Source organism: Ochotona curzoniae, unplaced genomic scaffold (assembly GCF_017591425.1).
Source record: "Ochotona curzoniae isolate NIBS_2020 unplaced genomic scaffold, NIBS_Ocur_1.0 scaffold_4505, whole genome shotgun sequence".
NCBI classification, from domain to species: domain Eukaryota; kingdom Metazoa; phylum Chordata; class Mammalia; order Lagomorpha; family Ochotonidae; genus Ochotona; species Ochotona curzoniae.
Genome location: NW_024467118.1, coordinates 28,971,239 through 28,995,277, shown reverse-complemented (window position 1 = coordinate 28,995,277; position 24,039 = coordinate 28,971,239). Strand labels below are relative to the sequence as shown.

At 42.7% G+C, this 24,039-nt stretch overlaps 1 protein-coding gene across 4 annotated transcripts in view; it reads left to right on the top strand.

The window, feature by feature from the left end:
- TXK (TXK tyrosine kinase) overlaps positions 1 to 24,039 on the top strand; it is a 98,073-nt gene that overhangs the window by 6,326 nt on the left and 67,708 nt on the right. The window contains exons 2-6 of one of the 4 annotated variants that reach the window (XM_040966374.1): positions 11,689 to 11,743; positions 13,082 to 13,172; positions 13,853 to 14,058; positions 15,500 to 15,565; positions 22,321 to 22,375. In XM_040966374.1, coding sequence (XP_040822308.1) covers positions 11,689 to 11,743; positions 13,082 to 13,172; positions 13,853 to 14,058; positions 15,500 to 15,565; positions 22,321 to 22,375 — 473 coding nt within the window. Of the gene's footprint in view, positions 1 to 11,144; positions 11,744 to 13,081; positions 13,173 to 13,852; positions 14,059 to 15,499; positions 15,566 to 22,320; positions 22,376 to 24,039 lie in introns of those variants that run through there. The other 3 variants (XM_040966375.1, XM_040966376.1, XM_040966377.1) reach the window with 3 other exon arrangements.

The window sequence follows — 24,039 nt, the reverse complement described above, 5'->3', positions numbered from 1 at the left end:
TAAACTGAAGGAGTTATAATGTTTAATCTTATGGGTTTGTATGATTGAGCTGAGGTATTTGGTGAAACATGATGTTGGATGTTTTGATGATGGTGTTTCATTTTGTTTTATTTCGTTTTGTTTGTTTTAGGTGTAGATAAGATTTAAATGGGGAGCCTTGAGGAAGGCAGCTTACTCTTCCTCATATGGGTTGAAGGCCTTGGCAGATCCGCATCTTCCCTCCGCTGAACAGGAGGGATCAGCCAGTGAACTGCCTTCTCACGCCACCTCTTCCCTGAGTCTAGACTGCTGCTGGCCTATCCTATCCAATTCTGACTTCCCCAGCCTACACAACCTTTGAGTCAGCTTTTTGCAGCAACCAACCTGTTCCTTTCTAACTCATACACAGTTGTGTTTATGAATATGTAAAGGCCACTGTCCAGCTTGTTTAGCGTTGTGGCAGTCATGCACACTCCAATGAGATGAAGTGACGGAGCCTCTCCTGAGAGCTGTTTGGATCGTGGGCTGGAGAATGCCCATTGAAGCCCTGGATGGGGGGTACATGTGCTTTTGTATCAGCCACAGCAGCTAAGACTGGGTTCCGAAGAGAGGAACTGAGGAGCCCAACATGAGCTTTGGCCGACTCTGCCTTCTTGCTTTTGTCTTCAGAGGAAGAACCACACCTGCTTCTCTGTTTAACTTTGTGTCTTATGAATAACCAATGAATGCTTCCTGAGGGACTTCTAAGGAAACCAGCTGAGGCCAAAGGTGGGGAAGTCAGCGCATAGCTGCTGTATGCCAGTCCCTTCACGTCCACAGGCATAGTATCATCGTTAGACCCCATGGACTCTGAGCCAAACTCACTGGCTCAGATTCTGATGTCAGCTGCTTTTCTGCTACGTGACTGTGCACATGATTGACCCTCTCAGTTATTCCATTTCAATGTTGTGGGCCTATCTCCATGCTAGTGTGGTGAATGAGTAAGAGCTTAGTATTGGCAGTGCCTGGTACAGGAGGGACTACTGTGTTTTGAATATGGTTTGTCTTCTCTAAAGTTGATGTGGTGGTTTATTGCCATTATCAGGTATTCACAGATGGAATTCAGAGGTAATGAGTGCCCTGCTGTCAGGAATGGGTTCATCCATTCACACAATTCCCAGGTTAATGGACCATCTCCAGAGGAGATGCCTACCTCTTACCATGTGATGCTTGGACCTGATGTAGGACTCTTCCAAAGTGAAGGACATCTCAGAGGCAACCACTTGATCTTGAACCAGAACTGCGAATCAAAATAAACCTCCTTTCTGTATGACTTACCTTGGCTATGGTACTGTGTTACTGGCTGAAAAAAACAGACAAGGCCAGGGTTCTGTTGGGAGAGGTTGTGTTGTCTACACTTTCCAGATGTGACACTTGAGTAGCTGTGTAGAAACAAACTATTGCTACAAGAAAATGAAGCAGTGTGTGCCCTACAAAAAGCTTACTCAGCATCATTGCATCCTAATACTGAAAAAAATTAGAGTACCATAAAGGTTTTTAAAGCTTTATTTTTACTGAAAAGGCAGATCAGATTTACAGAGAGAAGGAGTCAGAGAGGGAAAAAAAATCTTCTATCTGCTGGTTCATTCCCCAAATGGCTGCAATGGCCAGAGGTGAAATGGTCCAAAGCCAGAAGTCAAGAACCTTCTCTAAGTGCACAGTCCCAAGGCTTTGGGCCATCTTCTCCTACTTTCCCAGGCCATAAGCAGGGAGCTGGATGGGAAGTGGAACAGCCTGGACGTGAATCAGCACCTGTATGGGAGCCTAGGCATGCAATGTGAGGATTTAGCTATTGAGCCATAGTGCTGAGCCCCTAAAAAGTTTTTAATATGTGCTGTTTCATTTAGTATTTTGTTTTAGTATGTTTAAGTTTGCAAAGTTTCTTTTCTTTTTCTTTTTTAATGTATAGTTCTGCAACAGAAGATTAGATTTACAGTTATCATAAATGCTATCGAAAGCCCCAGGGGTTTAGTCTTTTAGATTCTACCTAGCTAAAAGGTCATGGTCAACCTCGCTTTCTCTGTGGCCAACATCAGGCTATGAGAGAGCCTAGGTGCAATGTAATAGTATGAGTATTGGTGAGATCTTATTTAACAGCTATTTATTGAGTTTTTGCTGCTTATGGGAAAGACAAAGTTAAGATTCCTGATGTTGAACATCTTACAAGGTAGTAAGTACTTCAGGGAACATTTGTCAGTGCCGGAAAACATTCTGGTTTTCACAGATGGAGAAGGTGATGGTGGTGAGGGTGTTAGTTGGGAAGGGCAATGTGTTATTGCTGGCATTAGTGCTTAGAGGTAAGGCGTACTGCTAAACAGTCTGCAATGCAAAGGTTCCCAGCTGACCACCATTTCCTGTGGTTTGGCTTGTGACCAAATTTTTCTTTGTCTCTGTACCTGTTGAGAATCCCTACGAGGTAGATAATGAAAACCTATCCCCTCTTCTTTCAAAGACTTTCATAACCATCTAACCCAAAGTCCCACTCTAACTGTGCTCTGCCTCCTGTTGCACCTGTTCTGTTCCTAAGCACAGTTTGCATATTCTTATTAAGGCTGAATTAATACTGGTGGGTGTTCTGAGGAAGCTTAGGATTTGGTGCTCCTTCAGATCCATTCACCCATTCGACAGTTATAGAGTATGTATTATAAAGAGTTTTCTAGCCTTTGAACAAAATATGCAAAAAAAAACTTTGTGCATTCTAGTGGGAGAGACAATTTGAGAATAAAAGGTATCTAAGTTGCTCAATATGTCAGAAGGTGGAGAATTCCAGTAAGGAAAGAAGCAGGAAAAGCGGGAAGAAGGAAGGGAGGGAAGGAGAGAGGGAGGGAAGCAGAGAGGGAGAGCAGAGTAAGAATCTTCAACTTGGGGAGTGAACATGATGGTCATAATTCATCATAGGATGAAGCTGAGATTTGAGCAAAGACTTAGAAGACTTGGAGAAGCGAAGAATGCAGATCTCTGAAGGAAGGGTGCCTGAAGGCTGTAAGGCTCTAGAAGCAGACCGGAGGGAAGCAAGCACGCATTCCCTGGTGAAAGGGAGGGTAGAGTAGGATGTGAGGCACTAGGAAATCAGATCATCCAGGGTGCACAGGCCTTTGGGAGAAATTTGCCTACCACTCTGGGAGGAGGAGCTGTTGTGGGCTTACAGAAAAGGAGTAATGTGATCTGCTTTGGGCTTTGAATGAGTTACTCTGGCTGCTATGTGGAGATAAACCCCAGTTAGGAGTGCTGGGTAGTGGCAGGAAGAAGTTGGGAACTTACTGACTTAAGCTGGATGAAATGGTGGTGGCTTAGTCATGGCAGGAACAGAGGAGGTATGGGACAATTGTACCTTCTTACTATCATTCAGTCACCATAATTATCCCCCTCCAGAATGTTTTTTAAACTGTATAAATGGAACTTTGTGGCTTTTTCTTTTTAAAGGCATAATCAGCTTTTTTGACAGATTGGCTTGGGGTGTGAGAGAAAAAGAGGAGCATGGATGACTTCCAGGTTATTGGCCTGAGCAATTGGGAAGAATGGATTGCTTTTGACATGATAAGAAAGTGTGGTAGAGCAAGTTTGGGAAGGGGGAAAGCAGAGGAGTTCAGGTTTCATGTCATGTTCATTTGAGGTATCTGCAAGCCAGTCAAGGGAAGAATTTAAAAATGCATTTGGGTGTGTAAGTATGGAGTTCATTACACATGGACCTGAAGCATACATTTGGGTATCATCAGCTGATGGATGGCGTACAAGTCACAGGAGGAAATGAGATCTGCGAAGCCAATGAGACAGGGCGAAGAAGAAACCAACAAGTTTTAGGGGTGGGTGAACTAATGTCAAGAGGTCAGGGAACAGCAAAGGAAACTGAGAAGGAGCAAAACTAGGGGGAAATAATACCTGAGAGGTCAGGTGGGATGAGGACGTTGTCTGGCGGATTCAGTGGTGGATCGCTGCCAACCCTGACGAGAGGTTTTAGAAGTTCTGGGGACAAAGGCTTAACTGCAATGAGCAAAGACAGCAATAGAAAGAGAGAAATTAGAGGCAGCAAATAGAGACCACTCATCTCTGGATTTCATAGGAAATGGGGCAGAGCTGATGGAGGAAATAAGATCGTGAGTCATCTGATTTTGTTTTGAATGATTGAAGCAATAGCATATTTGTATAGGGCTGAGAATGATCTAGTAAAGAGGGGGAGAGATGGTGATAGGGGAGAGGGAGGGAATGTTTTAAATTTTTGAATGTCAATACTCCCAAGAGGAGTTGCACACAATTTACCACAATCTGGGCATTAGTCGGACTGCCTTTAAGTCACTAATGTTCCCTACTTTGGATTTTGTGTTTGCTGGCTTGGAAGACATAGATCTATATGAGGCTCCGAAACAACACTGCAGTCAGTTAGTAAGAATGTAAATGAGACCCTCTCCTACTAAGAACCCTCAAGTGTTGGTATGCCCTCACTCCCAGGAGTGCATTTCCCCTCCCCCTTCCCCATTTGCTTGTATCAACACCACCAAACTCAACAGATGCAAAGTGACAGAAGCAGCTGAAATCCAAAAGCTGAATCACCATGTAGTTGCCAGGATTCAGTAGTTTATTTTCGTTCATTATGCGTGGATATAGATTTGGCAGACCAACCTCTCTGAAGGGCAAGGAGCTCATATATTTGGTTACTGTGCTGACTGTCTTTTCTCCATCCTCCCCCACCCTAGAAAGATGACCTGAAGGGATCAGCTATGGTCACCAGCCTCCAGCATGGCCCAGTGGTGGGTTTTCCTTTACCCTGTGCTCTGTCTTGGGCTTGGGAGGGTGAGGACTGCAGGGACTTCTATGCCCTCTGCCTCCTGGTTGGATTACATTCACAAAGAATCTTAGAAGGAGGTTGTAGTGAGGTTGCCTTGAGCTGTGTTTCTTAATCTCAGATTATAGCTTCTCTCCAAGTGACCTTGGTCTTACTGGAGCCTCCCTCACCATCTTGTCCTTAAGGAGCTGGGCATGGTACTATGATACTGGTACTGGATCCAGATTCCAGTGTATCCTTTGTGGCTCCCAACCATCCCTTATGGTTCCCTCTCCCTTATGGATCCTTTGTAATTAGTCCCTTTATCAATATAGCCTTTAAAGTTTTAAATATAACCTTGAGGCTATTGCTGTGGTATTGTGAGTTAAGCTACCACCTGTGATACTGGCATCCCATATGTCATATAGGTGCCAGTTGGGGACCCAGCTACGCTACTTTTTGTTTGTTTGTTTTTGGTTCTACTTCTGATTCAGCTCCTTGCTGATAGACCTGGGAAAAGCAGCAGAATATGGCTTGAGTGCTTAGGCGCCTGCACCTATGTGACAGACCTGGAAGAAGCTTCTGGCTTCAGCCTGGCTCACTCCTGGTTATTGGAGTCATTTGATGATTGAACCAGTAGATCTAAGACCTCTCTATATTTGTAACTTTGCCTTTCAAATAAATAAATTAATTTAAAAATATCTGGGGCCCGGCATGGTGGCCTAGCGGCTAAAGTCCTCACGTAGAAAGTGCCAGGATCCCATATGGGCACTGGTTCTAATCCCAGCAGCTCTACTTCCCATCCAGCTCCCTGCTTGTGGCCTGGGAAAGCAGTCGAGGACGGCCCGAAGATTTGGGACCCTGCATCCATGTGGGAGACCTGGAGGAAGTTCCTGGCTCCTGGCTTTGGATCAGCACAGTAATGGTTGTTGTGCTCACTTGGGGAGTGAATCATCAGACGGAAGATCTTCTTCTCTGTCTCTCCTCCTCTCTGTATGTCTGACTTTGCAATAAAAATAAATCTTTAAAAAAAACCCTGAATTATTCCTACTGGAATCACTGATACAGTAATTGGTATCAGAAGTGGTTTAGAAAAAGAGATTCAAAATGATCAGGGATTCATTTGGTAATATATTTAGAAACATGAGAGTAACCTCTTGGCTAGGAAATTAATCCGGTTATCCACAACTTGGCTTATCATTGATGTTGACCTGGGATAAAGTGCAAAGGGAGGGTAAGAAACTGACTGTGTATAGCTTCTGGCGAACTTCACTTTGAGACCATGGCACAAACCTCCAGGAGTTTGGGGCAAGGCCTTGACCTTGTGCTAATAACTTTTCTATTTCAATACTAGTTCCATGTTTGCTGCTGGTAAAGCATCATCAAATATTTGTGTGATCCAAATTGTCTATCATGAGCCTGGTAATATCTGATGCAGTGAACTGTGAAATTGGGCATGTATAGAGGTTATCCATCAACGCATGCAAGGGTTTTGAATGAAAGGAAGGATTATATTCACAGGGTGCCCCCTCTTTTCTGCTTTTTCTTCAACCCACATCAGAGGCCTCATGGGTTGCTCCCTGTCAGCTAATGGGGGCAAAAGCTCAGGCCTGGTTAATACTAAGAATTAATACTAAGTATACTGGTATACTAAGTGCATATCAATGGCCATCCTGCTCCAGTCTCAGTCAGAGCTGATCTGAAAGACTATGTTGAAAGTTTCCCCAGAGCTCCAGGAAGTGCATTCATTTGTTTACCTCTTCAGTGTAAGAGATAATCTGAGACATTTGATCCGTGCTAACTCATGGGGAACGGCAAACAAGTTGATCTGCTCACAGGAAGTTTAAAGAGGACATGATTGAGACACTGATGATAAGGACATGTATGGGAAGGGAATGTGTATGAAACTCCTCAAAGAAAGAAAGAGAAGAGAAAACCAGAAGCTACCCCATTCTGTAGTGTTAGCCTTTTCTGAACCCTTTTTTTTTCAATGTTTATTTTTATTTTTCATGATAATTACATAGTTGAATAGGATGAATAGGATTGAGTGTTAGGGATAAATGGGTGAAACCATTATTTCCAAATTTGCTATTTCTTTTGGTTTCTGGGGGGAAGGAGAGCTTCCCAAATGTCCCAGTACCTGGGGATGGGGAACTGCCTCCCGATATCTACCCGGGGTCCTGGTGTGCATGTTCCAAGGGTTCTGCCCTGGTGGCTTGGATAGTTCTGAAATGCTGTTGATTTCGCTGAGCCAAGGTGATACAACCCTCTCAGTGTCCATTGACTGACATGGTCAATCTCGAGTCTTCATTAATGCAGGTTTTTGCTGTCATTGTTTGGCTGGGGTATTAGTACAGTTTGCTCAGTTCTTCTGCTATGGTACCAAATGGGCTGCTATATTCTCCATGTACATCAGGGTCTGTGTCCATTGCTCTAGCTTTTTCACTGTGGAGAGCATATTCTTGCAGGCGAGCCCAAGGACCTGGGCCAGGCGACCCAAGTCCCACTGGATCCCCCACCCTGGGGCTCTTGAACTCTGCATCCCCCACCCCTTGCTGGTGGTCCCAAGGACATGAGCCCGGTGACCTGAGCCCTGCTGGATCCCCAATCCTCAGGACTCATGAACCGGCATCTACCTCATAGGTGGGCACAGGGGCCCAGGCCAGGTGACCTGATCCCTGCTGGATCCCCCACCCCTGGGCTCATGAATGTAGCACCAACTTCACAAGTGGACCAAGAGACAAACCCAGCACCCACATCTCAGGTGAGCATAGGGACCTTAGGACTTGGGTCACCTGGCTCAGGATTTTGAGCCCACCAGCAAGGGGGTGCTGGGTTTGGAAGCCTCAGGGGTGGGGGATCTGGTAGGGTTCAGGCCACAGTATATATTTATTATTTTTAATTTTTATTGAAAAGGCAGATTTACAGAGAGTGGGAAACAAATCTTCCATCTGCTGGTTCACTGCTGAGTTCATCTGAAGCCAGGAATAAGGAAACACTTCTGGGTGTCTTAGGCAGATACAGGATCCCAAGGCTTTGGGCCATCTTCTTCTGCTTTCTCAGCCCACAAGTGAGGAGCTGGATAGGAAGTGGAACAGCCAGGACACAAACTGGCACCATATAGGATGCTGGTACTTACACGCAAAGTGTCACCCAGTTGAGCCATTGTGCTGGCCCTCTTAGGCTACTGTTGCTCTCTCAGTCATCCCCTGAGTACTTTACCTTGTACCCCAATATTCTAAAACAGCTAGTTCAATAGAGTAGAATAGCTTGCTACAGATTCAGTAATGAGCACATCTGGAAGACATTGCCATGCCAAGTTTGGATTATTTATTTTTATTGGAAAGTCAGATTTACAGAGAGGAGGAGAGAAAGAAAGAGCCTCCATCTCTGGTTTACTCCCCAAGTGGCCACAATGGCTGGAGCTGAGCCAATCTGAAGCCAGGAGCAAGTAGCTTCTTCCAGGTCTCCCACATACGTGGATGCAGGGTCCCAAGTCTTTGGGCCATCCTCAACTGCTTTCCCAGGCCACAAGCAGGGAGCTGGATGGAAAGTGGAACAGCCAGGATATGAACCAGCACCACTATGAGATCCTGGTACATGCAAGGCAAGGACTTTAACCAGTAGACTACCATCCCAGGCCTGCAATAAATATCTTATATCAGCAGCAAAGTTCTGTTTTTCCACAGCCAAGATACTTGTTCTGGAGACTAAGAAATGGATATTGAAGTGATCCCTCTTCTGATAACCAGCTGCACAGTGTTTTCTTTCCCTGTGACCTTGGATTTGATTGTTCTGTTGCCCAAGAGCTGAATTTAGGGAATATTCCAAGTTGGGACTGTCCTCTGGCCAATTTTGGAATTCCTCTTTCTTAACAGTTTAGTATTTTGTGTTTGTTTATATTTATTTTAAAGGCACACGAGGAAGACACATGACACAGGGAGGGGGTGTAAGAGAGTGTGCATCTTCAACTTCACACTCCAAATGCCCATCACCAGGGCTGTTTCAAAATGAAGCCAGGATCCTAGAGCTGCATCTAGCGAGATCTCCCATTGGGCTCAAATACTGAGCCATCATTTGCTGCTTTGTAGGGTGTGCATTGGCAGGAAGCTAGATTGGGAGCACCAGTGGGACTCAATCCCAGAAACTCAGATATGCAATCCCAATCTGGCTTCACCTGCTGGCCAATGCCTGCCCTTGTGTCTCCTTATACTACTAAACTGGGAGGCACTGAGGTCAGTGTAGCTAGGATAATTATCTTAAGTATCAGGAGGGAACTGGGTTAGTGCTTCACAGTGAGGACGAAGAGGACTTTAGAACTTGGGGCATGCAATACCTTCATTTCATAACAGCACATCATCTTGGCCAAAGGGATACTGTAGCAACCCCACCAGAAGAGACCAATCAAGAATTCAAGTCCCACAGGAATGAATATTTGGGCTGTTCCTCCTAAAGTGTAGGAGGACATTGTGACCCTAGGTCATCTCTTTTGGTCAGGGTGTTGGCAGAGACAAGGGGATCTTTGAACAGAAGATGGAAGACAGCATCTGTGGTTTGGAGTTTGGGACTTGGGACAACTCTAGCAGTAGGGATTGCAGCAATCGTTGCATGTTCATGTTCTCGTGGTTTCCTTGTCTGTTACTGACAAAATTCTATTGGGAGTTCATGTGTCAGGTAATAGGTGATCAAAGTGACGTCATTGGTGATAATATGGAGGGTAATGGGGAGCTCCATGTTCCCTGCTTTGGGGACATTCTTATTCACGAAGGGCGAGAGGGCTGCTGAAGGGTGGTCTGAACCATGTGTCTCCTGTTTGTGCCTCTTCCCTCAACCCCAGGCCAGCGCTCTTCTGCAACTGCTCTTTGCTGAATTAATTGCCTACAAGGCCTGGCTGGAGGAGAGCCAAGGCAGGAATGGAGGGACCAGGAGGGGTGAGGATAGTTAGGCTCCTGATTTGCTCCTTGGACCGTCTGTCCTGACTGCCTATGCTTCAGACTGTCCTGGGCTTCAGCTACTTTCTTTCCCCTCATTATTTTTCTTTTGCAGTGGGCAGCGGCTCTGCTCCAGGTTTCTGCCCTGTGCTTATGGTATTGCTACACTCTGTTTGATTCTCTGCAGTATTTCCCTTTGCATATAATCCCTTCTCTGCTTTTTCTGTTCTCAGCATGCATGGCTTTGATTCGTCTTGGGCTCCTGACTCAAAATGGGCACCAGGAACCTAATTTAATTTTCATGATGACCTGGCTATCCTGGTGTTCTTGGTTGGCCTCCTGCTGTAAATCTGTTGCTTCCTTTCAGCATACTTAGTCCTCACAATTGCTTAGGGGTATGTGTCCTGTTCACCTTGCTTGACAGATGAGGAAACTGAAACACAAGTCAGTAACCAGCGTACACGAATTTACCCACAGTCACAAAGTTGCAGATCTGTCTGTCCCATAAGGCTGTCTCAGGGGCTATTGGTACAGTTTAATCCCATTGTTAGACATAGAAAAATGAAGACCAAGAGATATCAATCAGTAACACATTCCTATTATAAACCTCATTCTACAACTTAGTCTTGAATCAGTTAAAGGAAGAAGTGCATCACAGGAGGGACCTAAAGATCAAGAGGGAAACAATAGATTCTCTCTACACCTAGGGACTTAACAGCCTTGATTAACATATGGTTAATGGGGGCAGCCTAAATAGTAAAAGGCCCTTTTGCTAAGACATTATCAACAACATCAACTTCCAAGTTCACATTGATAGTAAAGACCAACTCTGCAGAGGCAGACAATGACTAAATAGATTACAGAAATCTCAGCGGGGTTGTCCAGTGTCCATGCAAAGGGAGGTGGAACTGCATTCGGATGGTTGTAGAGAATCCAGCAGGCCCCGCCATGCAGCAGGAGATTCCTTGTGGCCCTGCTTGCAATGGAACAATACTCTTCACACCTTTGTGTCTTCCATACCCACTGCATGGACCACAGCAGTTGAATTCCTGACTACCTTCCTGGGAGCAGTGGACCCTTGGTGGCAGCAAGCAACTCAAGTAGTTGGGTCCTGCCACTCACATGGAAACCCTGGAGTGTAGTAGCAGCTCCCAGCTTTGGTGCAGACTGCCTGGTTTGGGGCTGTTATGAGCATTTGGGAGTAAGCCAGGAATTGGGACTTATTTATTTATTTCTTTTGTCTCTCTCTTTTTCTCTCATAAAAATTTAAGAGCAACAAAAAGTATCTTGTTTATATTGGACTTCATTTGCAGAAATTTTGAAAGTCTATTTATTTAAAACATCTTTAGAGACATGTGATGTTTCTAATCCAGCTCTCCGACAAAGCTCCCTGCACTCACAGGGGATACCCTGAGAAAGTTCTGGGCTCCTGGCTTCAGGCTGGCACAGCCCTGGCCACTGTAGCCATTTGAAGATTGAACCAGAGATGAAAAATCTTGTGCGCTCTCTCTCACTGTCTGTAATTCTGGCTTTCAAAGAAATAAAGTTAGATCTATAAAAACATAAAAGAAAGGTGATGGACCTTATTCAAAATCTTCACTGATTTCTCAAGAGAACTTTGTTTTAGAATTCTGTTTTGCACACTTGTTAGCTAATGAATGTCAGGCATGCCAAGAGTCATGTTAAAGAGACCGGTCACTTACCATGCAGAGACTGAGGAAATGCTGAAACCAGACCAGGGCAGCAAAGTCTGAGAAGGGAAACCACAATGGCCAGCGTGCCTGTAACTTAGCTCATTTTCTCTCAAAGACACTTTTTTATCTTTCACAAGTGATAACAGTTAAGGCATTAATGTTTGTGACAATGATTCCTATCGCCGGTGGCCTTGGGGACATCCTGTTTTAGACAAGCACCCCGTCAGGTATGTCCACCATCCAGCATGTGTGCCTTTCTCACCAGTGGGAATGATCTGCTTTTCAGATAACTCCATCCAGTCTATTTTCTGCTGCTGTTGTTGCTGCTCTGTGCAGAAGCGGTAAGTCAACCTGGGAGGGCAAGTTCTTGGACATGGCTTCTATATTGCCATGTTTCTGCATCTCTTCCTTGCTTCAGTTCCATCTGAGAACTCTTCTCCCATTTTATCCTTGCTGTCTGTTCATTTAAAGACTATGGGTCAAGTGTCAGATCAGTTGCGTTACTTACCTGATCTTCTTAAGTTGAATTGATTCTTTTGTGGTGGTCCCACAGTACAGGTTCTCAAAAGTTATCACCTATGTGTTATTTATACATCTGTAATCTAGTCTGTATTTGGTGTTCTTAATTATATATATTTATTTTACATGAAATTGCAGGAGAGAGTAAGAGTGAGAGAGAGAGACAAAGGGAGAGAGAGAGAGAGAGAGAATCTTCCACCCTCTGATTTCACTTTATTCCTCAAATGGCTACAATGGCCAGAGCTGGGCTGGTCTGAAGTTCTTGGAGCTTCCTCCAGGTCTCCCATGTGGGTGCAGGGGCCCACAGATCTTGGATCATCCTCCATTGCCTTCCCAGACCATAAGCAGGGAGCTACATTGAGTGGAGCAGTTGGACTCAAAGCAGAACCCATACAGGATGCCAGCATCACAGGTGCTGAACTAACATGTCATGCCACCTTGTCAGGCCCATTTGATGCCCCTTGAAGGGTCAAAATTCCTATCTAATGATATGAGCATCTTCTTAAACTCATCAGTGTGCCTTAAACGTTGGTTCCCAGTAAAGCTAAGAATGAAATCCAAGGCACCCTGTTCACAGTAATAGTCATCATGTAGCAGGCACGTCCTGTGTGTCAAGCACAATACCAAGAAGTTCCCGGTAATGAGCTCACGTAACTTTCAAAAGCATGAAGATTTTAAAACCTCCCTTTTACAGATGAGAGAATTGAGGCATAGAGAGATTACATTGTTGACCTGGGGCTGCACTGCAAAGCAATGGAGCTGGCATTGAAATTCAATACATTAGTCACTGCACCATGTCTAATTCATAATGATAGATACCATCAAATGAGAGAGTGTATATACAAAGCAGGTACAATGTCAGACATAGAAATAACTTTTTATTATGATGATTATAATTGTATGCCCCTAATATGGACCTGACTCTGTATTGCTCACGTGGCACATGATTTTATTTCCTAATAGCTCTACATTTCTAATTTCTGCATAAGAACTATCAAGTGCTGAGAGTTAATGATTTTCTCCAGAGAATGGAGTTGGGAGATCTTCTTTAAAAAAAACAAAAGTGGAAAGAGAGCCACATTTTCCTGCCAGTTTTGTTATAGTTCAGTGATTTGATAGATCTATTTAATCACTTATGACCATTTGCTTTGCAATGCCAGGCAAGTGAGGACAGAAATCAGCCTGAATGAGGATGAAAAATATCCTGAACGCCACCGACCCTGGTTCAGCGAATGGTCCAGTAAACATCACGTGAGTGCCCTTGTGCCCTTGGGTCCCAGGAAGGGCAGGTGGCACCGGGGACCCTTGAAGATGATGTTTTTAGTGTCTGTGCCCCATGAAGTCCTTTTGGTTGTAATGTCCAGGATGCAACATTACTCCTTGGTTCCTATAATTCTCAATAAATAGTTAATAAATGTTCCAGAAGAACATGAAAGGAAAAAAAAAATCCTGCCAGCCAAAACAACTTATTCTGCTATATTTAAAGATAGCAATTGAAACAGCAAATGGGAGAAATGGTTTCCTGGCTGCTTTCAGTCTGAGACAGCTCAGACGGGGAGTGCTCAGGAGTAACAGGAACTTATAGTCCTGTAGCAGCACCTGAACGCCAAAGGCTATTTTCTCCTTCCAAGTGCGGAAAATCCTCAAAGTGAAATGAAGAGTATATCAACATTTTAAGATTTGTGACATGGAATGTTCCAAGTCTGGCAAGAAAACTTATGATCTCACAAGTGTACACATCGAGAAGTATGTGTTTTGCTGCCTCCTGGAGCTGTCTTGTAGTTGGTCATCTTCAGCATCTATCCTGGCTTCCGCTGGGGGCGCTGGAGAGCAAGAGTGAGGCAGCAGGCGAGTAGGCTACTTCCATATTGGTTTTTTGGAATGGATTGCTAAATTAATAATAAACACAACTCCCTCCCTGGTTTTTACAGTCCAACAGGGGCCAGGGCCAGCCGTCAAAGCGTAAGCCACTGCCTCCGCTTCCACCCTCTGAGGTTGCTGAAGAGCAGATCCGAGTCAAGGCACTTTATGATTTTCTGCCCAGAGAACCCTGTAACTTAGCCTTAAAGAGAGCAGAGGAATACCTGATCCTGGAGAAGTATGATCGTCATTGGTGGAAAGCCAGAGACCGTTTAGGGTAAGGCGTGATGTCTGCATCCTTTGCAAATTCCTTCTCCTTGGGCGTGTAAGGACTTGGAAACATAAAGAAGTCTGCATTAGGCCAGGCTCTGGTGCTCCAGGTTTATAGCCCTTCCCACACTGCCACCTTTGCAAGAGGACATTAGAGCATGGCATAGGGATCTGAGGCAGCTGGCAGTGCAGATGCACCTGCGCCGGGCCTTAATGCTGCTGTGAGTCCTTGGAAAGTCACTCACTTGCTGGTTTTCATTTGCTTGTAACATGGGAATAATTTCTACCACATATGAATCTGATTTATATTTTACTTAATAAAGTCTTTTAAAATTTATGTGAAAGTCGGGGAGAGAAGCAGAGAGAGAGAGGTCTTTAATCTGCTTATTTACTCTCCGTGTGGCTACAATGGCTGGTATTGGGGAATCCAGGAGCCAGGAACTCCATTCTGATCTCCCATGGCAGAGACCCAAACACCTGGCCCATCCTCTGCTGCTTTTTCAGGTTCATTAACAGGGAGTTAATCAGAAGCAGAGCAGCAGGGACTGCTGCTGGTGATGTAATGTTGGATGCCAGCATCGCAGGCAGCAGCATTAACATGCTGTACCTGAACAGCATCCCCAAATTCTTTTTTCTTACGATGCTCCAAATGTCTAATTTACTTTTAGATGCTTTACACAAGACTAGTTTTGAGAGCAAACATTCCAATGGTTACTAAAACAGATTGAAAAGAAGCTGGATCCTGGGACGCAAATAGATTTCCTGGGGTCACCTCTAATGGATTACTGATTTAATTCACCTAAATTGTGGTCATACTTTGTTGTTCTTCATCTTGATTTCTTCCCTTAAAAACATGTCTTGGAGATCTTGTATTTCAGATATTGGGCAAGGTATGGGAAATGGGAAAAAGCCTGCCCTGGTGACTGGTGTGTAAACTAGAAACTCCTTGTAGGCAATTTGTCTACTGAAAGTATACGTATTTGATGTTATAGCGGTTTCCCTGTTTGGTTTCTACCTTCAAGAAATATTTTTACTTGTGTACAAAAAGGCAAAGGTGAAACTTCTGTATAGCACTGCTTGCAATAGGGAGTGACTTAACTAGATTATCTAGTTATAAGATGGAATACTTGGCAACATTGAAAAAAATGAAGCAATTGGTTGTTCCTGCTGTTTTTCTGACCTACCCACTGTGTTGTGAAATGATCATTTAAGAGCTGTTTTCCCTCTTTGGAGTATTTTGGAGTCCTACAACCTCTTAAAATACACAAGTAAGTCTATGAGTTTTTCTTGTACAGAGATTTTCTTTCTTTTTTAAAAAAACAATAGAGCAAAATGAATTTGATTTTTTTTAGATGCTTGAGGGTAGAAAAGGACTGTTGTCATAATAATGTCATAATCATGCTAAGACACATGCCAAGTATTTTGATTCTTTGTTCTTTTTGTTGTAGGAACGAAGGCTTAATCCCCAGCAACTATGTTACTGAAAACAAACCAACCAATTTAGAAATATATGAGTAAGTCCCCTTCAAAGTATACACCCGGGTTAACCAGTGACAAGCAGGCACATTTTGGCCACATACATGTCTCAATACTGTTTTTGGTTGCTAAAGGAAAAGAAAGTAACACATTTGGCACCTTCGGTGATAGAGATCTTTGATCCTTACAGTTGGCTTGATTCGGAAACTTGGTTTTTTTAAACTGATTTTTGTTTTGTTTTGTACAACCACTTCATTTTTTTTTAACAGATACGAAGTGAAACACTTTTCTGACGCTTGTGTTTTTCTCTATGACCTAAGTGGAAAGCTTACATTTAAAAGAAATGAAATTAACGTTTTAATGAGTAATGCACTGGACTTACCGTGTAGACAAGTTACCATATTTTGGCTTATATTTCTATTTATGTTAGAAATAACTGAGAATAAAAGCTAAGCTAGTGTTGTAGTTGGAAGAATCTGAGGGAGGTTCCCTAAAGTTCTGCTTGAACCTACTTTGTTTACAATGATAGATTTGGAAGGAAAAGATCATCACTTCTTAGCCTCTCATTCTATAGATAAGAAACTGGGGTTAATGGATTAATTTACAGGTAAACAGTAGCGAAGCTATGAGTAGATCTATTTTTGTAATCAAGTTAGATGTTTCAGCTCCTGAATGTGCCCTCTCCCCACATCTGGAAAAGTATTTTGCAGTTAGCTTACTCTTCCAGCAGGAGGCAGTAAGCAATGCAAGTTGAGGCATTGAGGGAAGTGCTGCTTTTGAAAGCCTCTTTGGTTGCCTTAAACCCACCTGAAGCCAAATTCTGTGTATCTTTTCTTAAAAGAAATCCAACTTCCAAAGCTTTGGTGAATCATATAGTCCTTATGGAAGCAGAGAAGGAGAGGATCACAGGACTCACTACCAGAATTGTCCATTCACTATTTGTGTTTTTTCTTCCAACTCACTGCTTTTGGCCCCATCTTGAGGTCTTTTCTTCTCCCCACCTTCCTCAGACTGCTGTGCCATCTCTGTTGACCTCAGCCCTGTAGCTCTGTGCTAAGAATCCAAATCAGTAAAACAGAAGCTTTCAGGAGGCTGAACTCACCTTCCTTAGAAAAAACAGTTCTGCAACTACTTGCTACTGTTACTCAAGCATGCCCCCAAGGGATCTCACTACTACCTCTGGTAAAGCAGCTCAACCTTAAGGGGTCTCTTGGAAGACCAGGTCAGAGATAGGACATGGAAATCTGTTAAGAAAAATTAGAAAAGCAAGACATATCATTATCAAAGCTTGGATTTTTTATGAGATTAAAGAGGAAATATGTGAGAGTGATTATCACAGGATCTGCTGGTTAGTGAATGGACACTCATTGCTCAGTGGTTTTCTTAACATCATTATTTGCTCATGGCTTCCTCTGTTTCAGAGGCATGGACTGTGGCTGTAATGACTCGTTTATAATGTAGATATTGGATCGTTTGAATTGTGGTACTCTGAGGTTATAATTGCCATTTTATTTCCTTGACGCTTGATTTGTGTGTCTTTTAAAAAATAAATCTTGATGACTCTAGTTATGAGAAGGCTTACTTTTTATTACTTTTTAAGAAGTAAGTTTATTAATATATATAGATATAATCATTATCATTAAAACTTTATGGTAAAAACAGTAACTTACTTAGTAATTACTATATGGTAAGCACTGTTCTAGTAACACAGAAAATTACCACCCTAGGTTGAAATGTGGGTTTAGTAATTGGGGTAACCTAGGTATAAATCTTGGACTCATATCTTACTACTGCTTTGGTTCTGAACAAAGTTACCTAATGTTTCCAAAGTTCTATATGAGCTGAAAAGTAAAGACAAGAATATTTGCCATCTATAGTAAATATATTTCCACTAAGTATGAAGCTAACAGGAAAGGAATTTACACCTGATGCAGCCCTTCTGTTGCAGGATATATAGTGTAGGGTTGTATTATAAGCATGCAGCATTTCTAAGTTACTCCATCTGTTTGAATCACTTTATTCAACTTCTGTTTACTGTACACTCGTCAGGGAGCAAGTGATGGCCATCTTGGGCACTGGAGGTAGAGCATGGAGCTCACAGAAAAGGTCTCTGCCTTTATGGAGGTTCCAGTTGTTTGTGGAATTCACAGTTCTGAATTCACAGTTCTAATTCTTCAGTTCTAATTATGTTGTTATGAAGGAGCAATCCAGAACATGGTGAGAAAAAACAATAGTGAATGGGATATGGCTTATATGGGGGGTGTTGTGTTGGGGAAGACCTTTCTGAGGGGGTAACTTGAAGTCGAAAGTTTGGGGGAGGCAGTTGGAGGGGATGATGAGGAAATAGAAGTTTGTCAGTGTGGGCCTCTTATGTCTCAGGGGAACCTTGACCATGGAACAGTTTGTGGCTCTTCTAAGTTTAAATGAACATGTGAGTTAGCAGCGTTGCAATGTAAAAACCTAGTTTTTGCTAAGTTCTCACACTCAACTTGTAAATCTTGATTTTTTTAAGTCTAAGCACTTTAATTCACACTCAATCTACCAAACATCCTTAAACAAACATTCCTCTTTATAAACTCAGTTAATTAAATTTCCTAAAATATTTGATTTGCATTAATTAATGGGATACATTAAATTATCTTTTCAAATACTTCACATTCCTGACAGTACAAATTTGCAATTCTAATAAGCCCTCTCTTAAGTCTTTGCGTGATCCTGGAAATCTAATAAATCCAACTCCAATGTGAGAAATCAAATTTCCTTAACACTACAAATATCATTTGGGAAATAAGTTCTCTTCATTTCAAGTAACACATTTGAAATAATAATGCATGTTAAATCGGGGCAAAGGCTAACATAGTAGATTTGCTGAAAACTACAGGTACTTTAAAACATATTGATGGTCCTGAACTTTACAGAAGGATGGGTTTAGTGACCTCAGTGTCTCTGCCCCGGGCCCTTGAACCTCTCAGGGCTGGGAAGTCACAGACTAATGGAAGTAGGTTCATGTTCTCAGATCTAATCAAGGTTCCAGGCAAAATGTTCAAGATGGTGTTATTGCTTACTGAGCCTTAGGTGAACGTGCTGAATTAAAAAAAAAAAAAAGAAAAAAGACAGTAAAGCCCATCTGACTCAGTCAGTATTGTGTAGGCTAAGAGCTACAGACGTAGCCATTAAAAACCGACACCTAAAGACTCTTCCAGCGCTTACCATATGGTGTAAATGGCTGAGATGTTAAAATACTGTGCTCCCAACCTTCCCTAACTTGTATTCCTTTGACTTCTTGCCTGCTTGATAAAATTCTGCATTATTTTTAAAAGCTCCAAATGTATGATATACTTACATCTTTGCTTACTGTTCTGAAGTTGTTATAACAGTGTATGTATATGGATAGATTTTAATTATATTTAAGCAGAATTAACATATTTACTTATACTGTTCATTATTATAATAAATGCATTCATAAACAAAAACATTCACACCAATCCAGGAGCAGTGAAATAGTATTATTGGAAAAAAAATACAACTTGCGTTAGTTGTTCCCTTTTTGAGTATTGTGCAGTTCTGACTTCTTACAGATTCAGCTCATTTTAGTGAGCTATTATTATTTTTGTCTACTCTCAGTATACAGACTTTGCAACTTGGCCAGCTGTGAGACCAACCTGTTCAAACTGGCTCTGTGTTTCTAACACTGCTGCAGTGATATTGAGAAGACTCCTTTCTATGCCAACTCATCTTGGAATTCTTTTCTCCTATATTACCACTCATTGCAAAGTGCTGATTGATGTTCACAGTTTAACATTATATAAGAGGGGCCCAGCACGATGGCGCAGTGGCTAAGGTCCTCGCCTTGCATGCCTGGGATCCCATATGGGCACCGGTTCTAATCCTGGCGGCCCGCTTTCCATCCAGCTCCCTGCCTGTGGCCTGGGAAAGCAGCAGAGGACGGCCCAAAGCTTTGGGACCCTGCACCCGCGTGGGAGACCCAGAAGAGGCTCCTGGCTTTGGATCGGCATAGCATCGGCCGTTGTGCTCCTTTGGGGAGTGAATCATTGGACGGAAGATCTTCCTCTCTGTCTTTCCTCTCTGTATATCTGCCTTTCCAATAAAATTTTAAAAATATAAAAAAAAACATTATATGAGAGGATCTTCATAAAGTTCATGACAAATGAGCATTATAGAAAGACCAGGCATGGATTTCAAATCTTCTTTTTGGACTGACATAAACTGCTGCTGCTTGTAAGTGTTTTTGAAGAGGATCCAGTTTGAGGCACTAAAAGAATAAGACAAAAATCTGAAAAGACCCTATCTGAGTAGCAGGAATTGTCACATTGAACCACCACCAAACTGATGGGGAAGACATGGTGAAATCATGGATGTTTTACAAAAATCTTATGAGGACATTGGCCCTCCCTCCCAAATCAGCATTTTACAAATGGCTAACATAAAAAAGAATAAGGGGCCTGGCTTTGTGGTGTTATGGGTAAGGCTCCTGGCTGCAATGCTAGACTCCAATGAAGATGTCCCAGGTGGTTGGGCCCCTGCCACGCATGTAGGGGACCTGGATGGATTTCCAGGTCCTTGACTTCAGCCTGGCCAAGCTGGAACCATTGCAGCTATTTGGGGAGTAAACCAAATCTCATTCATTCTCTCTTCCTGTCTTTTTCTTCTCTCTCTCTGTCTCTCTCTTTTTTTTCCCTCTGTCTCTCTGCAACATTGCCTTTTTAGCAATGAATCTTATAAAAAGAGTCAAGATGATGTTGAAGGTCAGTTTGTCAAGAACCAAGTCTTCTCCATTCTCTAATTGAAGAGAACTGACGATGAACAGCAGGGCATACACAGCCAAGGGCATCTCCCTGGACTCAGCCCACAGCTCTCATTGCAGAATCAAAGGCCGCACGCAGCCTGCCTGATGGCTGCCAAGGCAGCTGCGCTCAGCTCACCTGCAACAAGAGGAAGCATTCAGTGAGAAAGTTGGACAAAGAGGGATCAAGAATGATGCAGGAAATGAAGCAGGGCTTACCACGATGACCTGGAAGACCCAGAGGAACCAAAGCAATTACCACCAAGGAGAGGAAGGGGCCCAGGTTGACCGGGAGCAAAACTCCAAGCATCGACTGGGACATTTTGCCTGCTGACTTTTAGGAGGATCAGCACGCAAACACATTCATTTTTTTTTTTTTTTGACAGTGTTTAGGAGCATCAGCCAATGTTTTGGCAGAGTCCATGGCCAGAGAACAGCACCAGAATGGCCACCACAGCAAGACTGCTGTTCCTCCCTCTCATCAAACCAGGGTGATGGTATAACAGTTTTAGGGGAAATCATGAGGCATTGTCCATCTAGCCCTTATTCAACTTCTTCCAACTTTTTGTTCCCCAGTTTAAAACAATGGCCCATGTTTCTTCTGTTAATAATGTGAAAAATACTCTACTGACATTTTTAAGTTCCCAAGAACCTCAACTGTTTTAGAAGTGAACCAAATGGCTGGCAGCATCATCTCTGAAAGTGTCTTGAAGTGGATAGAGCTCATATTGAGAAATAAAGCTGCCATATTTTTTTCTTTTAATTCCATTTTCCATGAGTGTTTTGAGGTCCTGTCATAGTTATTCCTGCTCCCCAAACAGTGGTGAGTGATTAGTAATCAAATTACTTTGTTTAGAAACATCTGTAATAATTCTGTATTCTCTGTGGTCCATTTTTTTTTTTAAATTAAAGTTCATTTTCAGTTTGAGGGCTTAAGAAGTTTAGATACCAGACTGCTTTCGTTTAGTGACCTCTTTTGACTCCTGGGTGTTAGGGGAAGTACACGTGTCGAGGTGGGTTACTTCCTTAAGTGAAATGCGGGTGTTTTCAGTAAGCCACCATCTGGCCACCCGCAGTGACAGAAGGTGCAGTTATGTGTGTGTTTCCTTTCACTGTCCACAAAAACAGCATTTCTGGTAATAATGGATTACATTTTAAATCTTTAAAAAAAAGTCTTGTTTTGAGCAAACATTTTCCAATTTTGTGTGTTTGTGTTTTGGGGGGGTGCCATTTTCTTGTCTTTTTCCTGTACAATATTTGTTTACTGACAATGTATTGCTGTATCAAACTCACTAAATAGTATTTGATTTGTTTACTATGTGGGTGATTCTGATGTTCTAAGGTCATTTCATGACATGTGCAGAGGAATCAGTTTGGTTGTAGACAGAAAATGGGTTGTTGAATCTGAAGATGGGAGCTAGCCAAATGTGGCCAAGTGTGGAGAGAGGGTAGGGTGAGAGTAGAGAGAGGGCAGAGGAGGTTGTTGAAGCACCGTTATATGCTGGGTGTTCCATGTACCCTGCTAACTGATTCTTTTACTCTAACTCGATTGCTAGGCAGTGTATCTAGAAACGCTACATGTGGAAGAGCCAATTTTAGTTTAGCAAAGGTTAACATGGCGCATGTAAAAGCCTGTACATAAAGAAGCCCAAAGAGGAAACCAACAGCAGTTTTGTGGTTTGCTTTCCAAAGCTCAGTATATGTTAATATGGTGACTTTTGCACCATATGCCTTGCATAGAATTTTACAGCACATTTAGTAGCCCAAAACTGCATTCTAAATATGTTGAATTGAGATGTGATGCCATCTACTAGATATTGGTTTAAATTTAATCAGTTGTCACAAAATAGTACATTGTTGCATATTTGAATCCAAAAATAATTACTTACTTTCTAAAATCAGTTCTGAAGTACATCCTGGAAAGTGAAGGAAATGGAACAGGTGTTTGCTCTGAAAAAGGGTTAACAATCGTGTTTATGGCTTTGACAGGTGGTACCACAGAAACATTACCAGAAATCAGGCAGAGCGTCTGTTGAGACAAGAGGTAAGTCACTGTGCTTATAAATAGTCAGTGAATCTTCGCAGTTTCTGAGCGAGAAGTACATATGAAGGAGTTGAATCCACTAAAAAGGTAGATTGCTTCCTGTTCTCTCTGATCCTAAAATGCCATTTGAACTTAATTGCTGTTGAACACATTCTGGGTAGTTATAAACCAGACCTCTTTGTATGAAACCATGTATTCTGCTCTCTTTCATCGTAGTTTCAGAAGTGATGCTTCTCTTGAAATGAGTTTTAGTCCTGACCTAATGAGATTTTGTCACTCACTGCAAAGTGCCTTTTTCCAGGAAACCTGCATTTGGGCTGTCCATATACCCTATGCTTCACAGATCCCAAATCTATACCCTGTCCTCTACTTGGCCCATATTCAGTAAGCACTCAAATGCAGGGAAATTTATGGTACTGTAATTCTTTGTTCTTTGAGAATGAAGGGGAGAGCCAGGTGGTCAAAATAGCAAACTCAGATCAAAACTGCTCATTTAGGTCAAACCAAAACAGAAATGCATATAGTTTAAATTTCCACCTGTCAGGAAGCATATATGGAGGTGGAGGTAGAGTCAAAACGAGAAGCTAGGTAAGAGGTATCACATTATGACATACTTCTCTCGGATGTTGAGGAAATCTGGAAATGTGAATGACAAAGAATCAGTTCCCTAACTCTGAGCTCTTTCTTTCATCTTATGATTTTTAATTAACAGACAGATAAAAAGTGTAGGCATTTACGGGGTTCTGTATGATGTTTCCATGAAGACCTGCTTCAAGCAAGGAAGTAGACGTGGTGGGGGAGGGAGGAATCAAGGCAGCTCCGGAATGGGAATGGAGGCTGGACAGGGAGACCTGTGCTTGCTGGGAGGTCATTTGAGAGTGGCAACAAAGGTAGTATCTGCTCTGCCTGTCCACAGCAGGCAATCTGTGTGTTGTGCGGCTGGCAGGTCTAACACTGAAGGTCAAGGTGGTCTGGCCAGCAGGCAGCATCAGAGCATCAGAGGAAGTTGAGAAGAAGTCTGCCGTGAGCAATCTTCCCGGTCCTGTGGCCTACCTTCTTGGACTGTGCTCATTCAGTTTCAGAGATTCTTCATCTGAAATGGAGTTTCATCTTCTTGCAGACACTGAAACTGGAAATGACACAGCCAACCCACACATGCAGGCAACCCTGATACAAACAGGGACTCAAATCTACTCACAACAGCTTGGAGAGAAGTAGCATTTCAGCCACCACACTGGTAGCCCACCCCTCATTTTTTTCACTGTCTCCCACTCCCCAGAGGCAACCTCCATATGAGAATGGGTCTCCATTTTATCAGAGTGGATACAACCTATAGTGTTGTTTGGAGTGTTTTTAACCACTCTACATAAGGAGGTTATATGTGCATGTATGTTGACTTTTTATCAAACATTTAAAGAAATCTGCCCTGTAGGTAGATATAGATCAGGTGCATCATTTCACTAGATTCCATATGAGTGAAAATGAATTCAATGTTGAAAAACGTTTAAAGCATTCCTTACAAACAGTGCTGCAATGGACATTCTTGGTCACAGTTTGTTAGAGATCTAGCATTAGTGATATTTTTAATGGCTCAAGGAAATTGTTCTCATGCACTATGATTAGGAGGTAGTTCCCTATTCTTGCCAATGGCTGTTTCACATTTT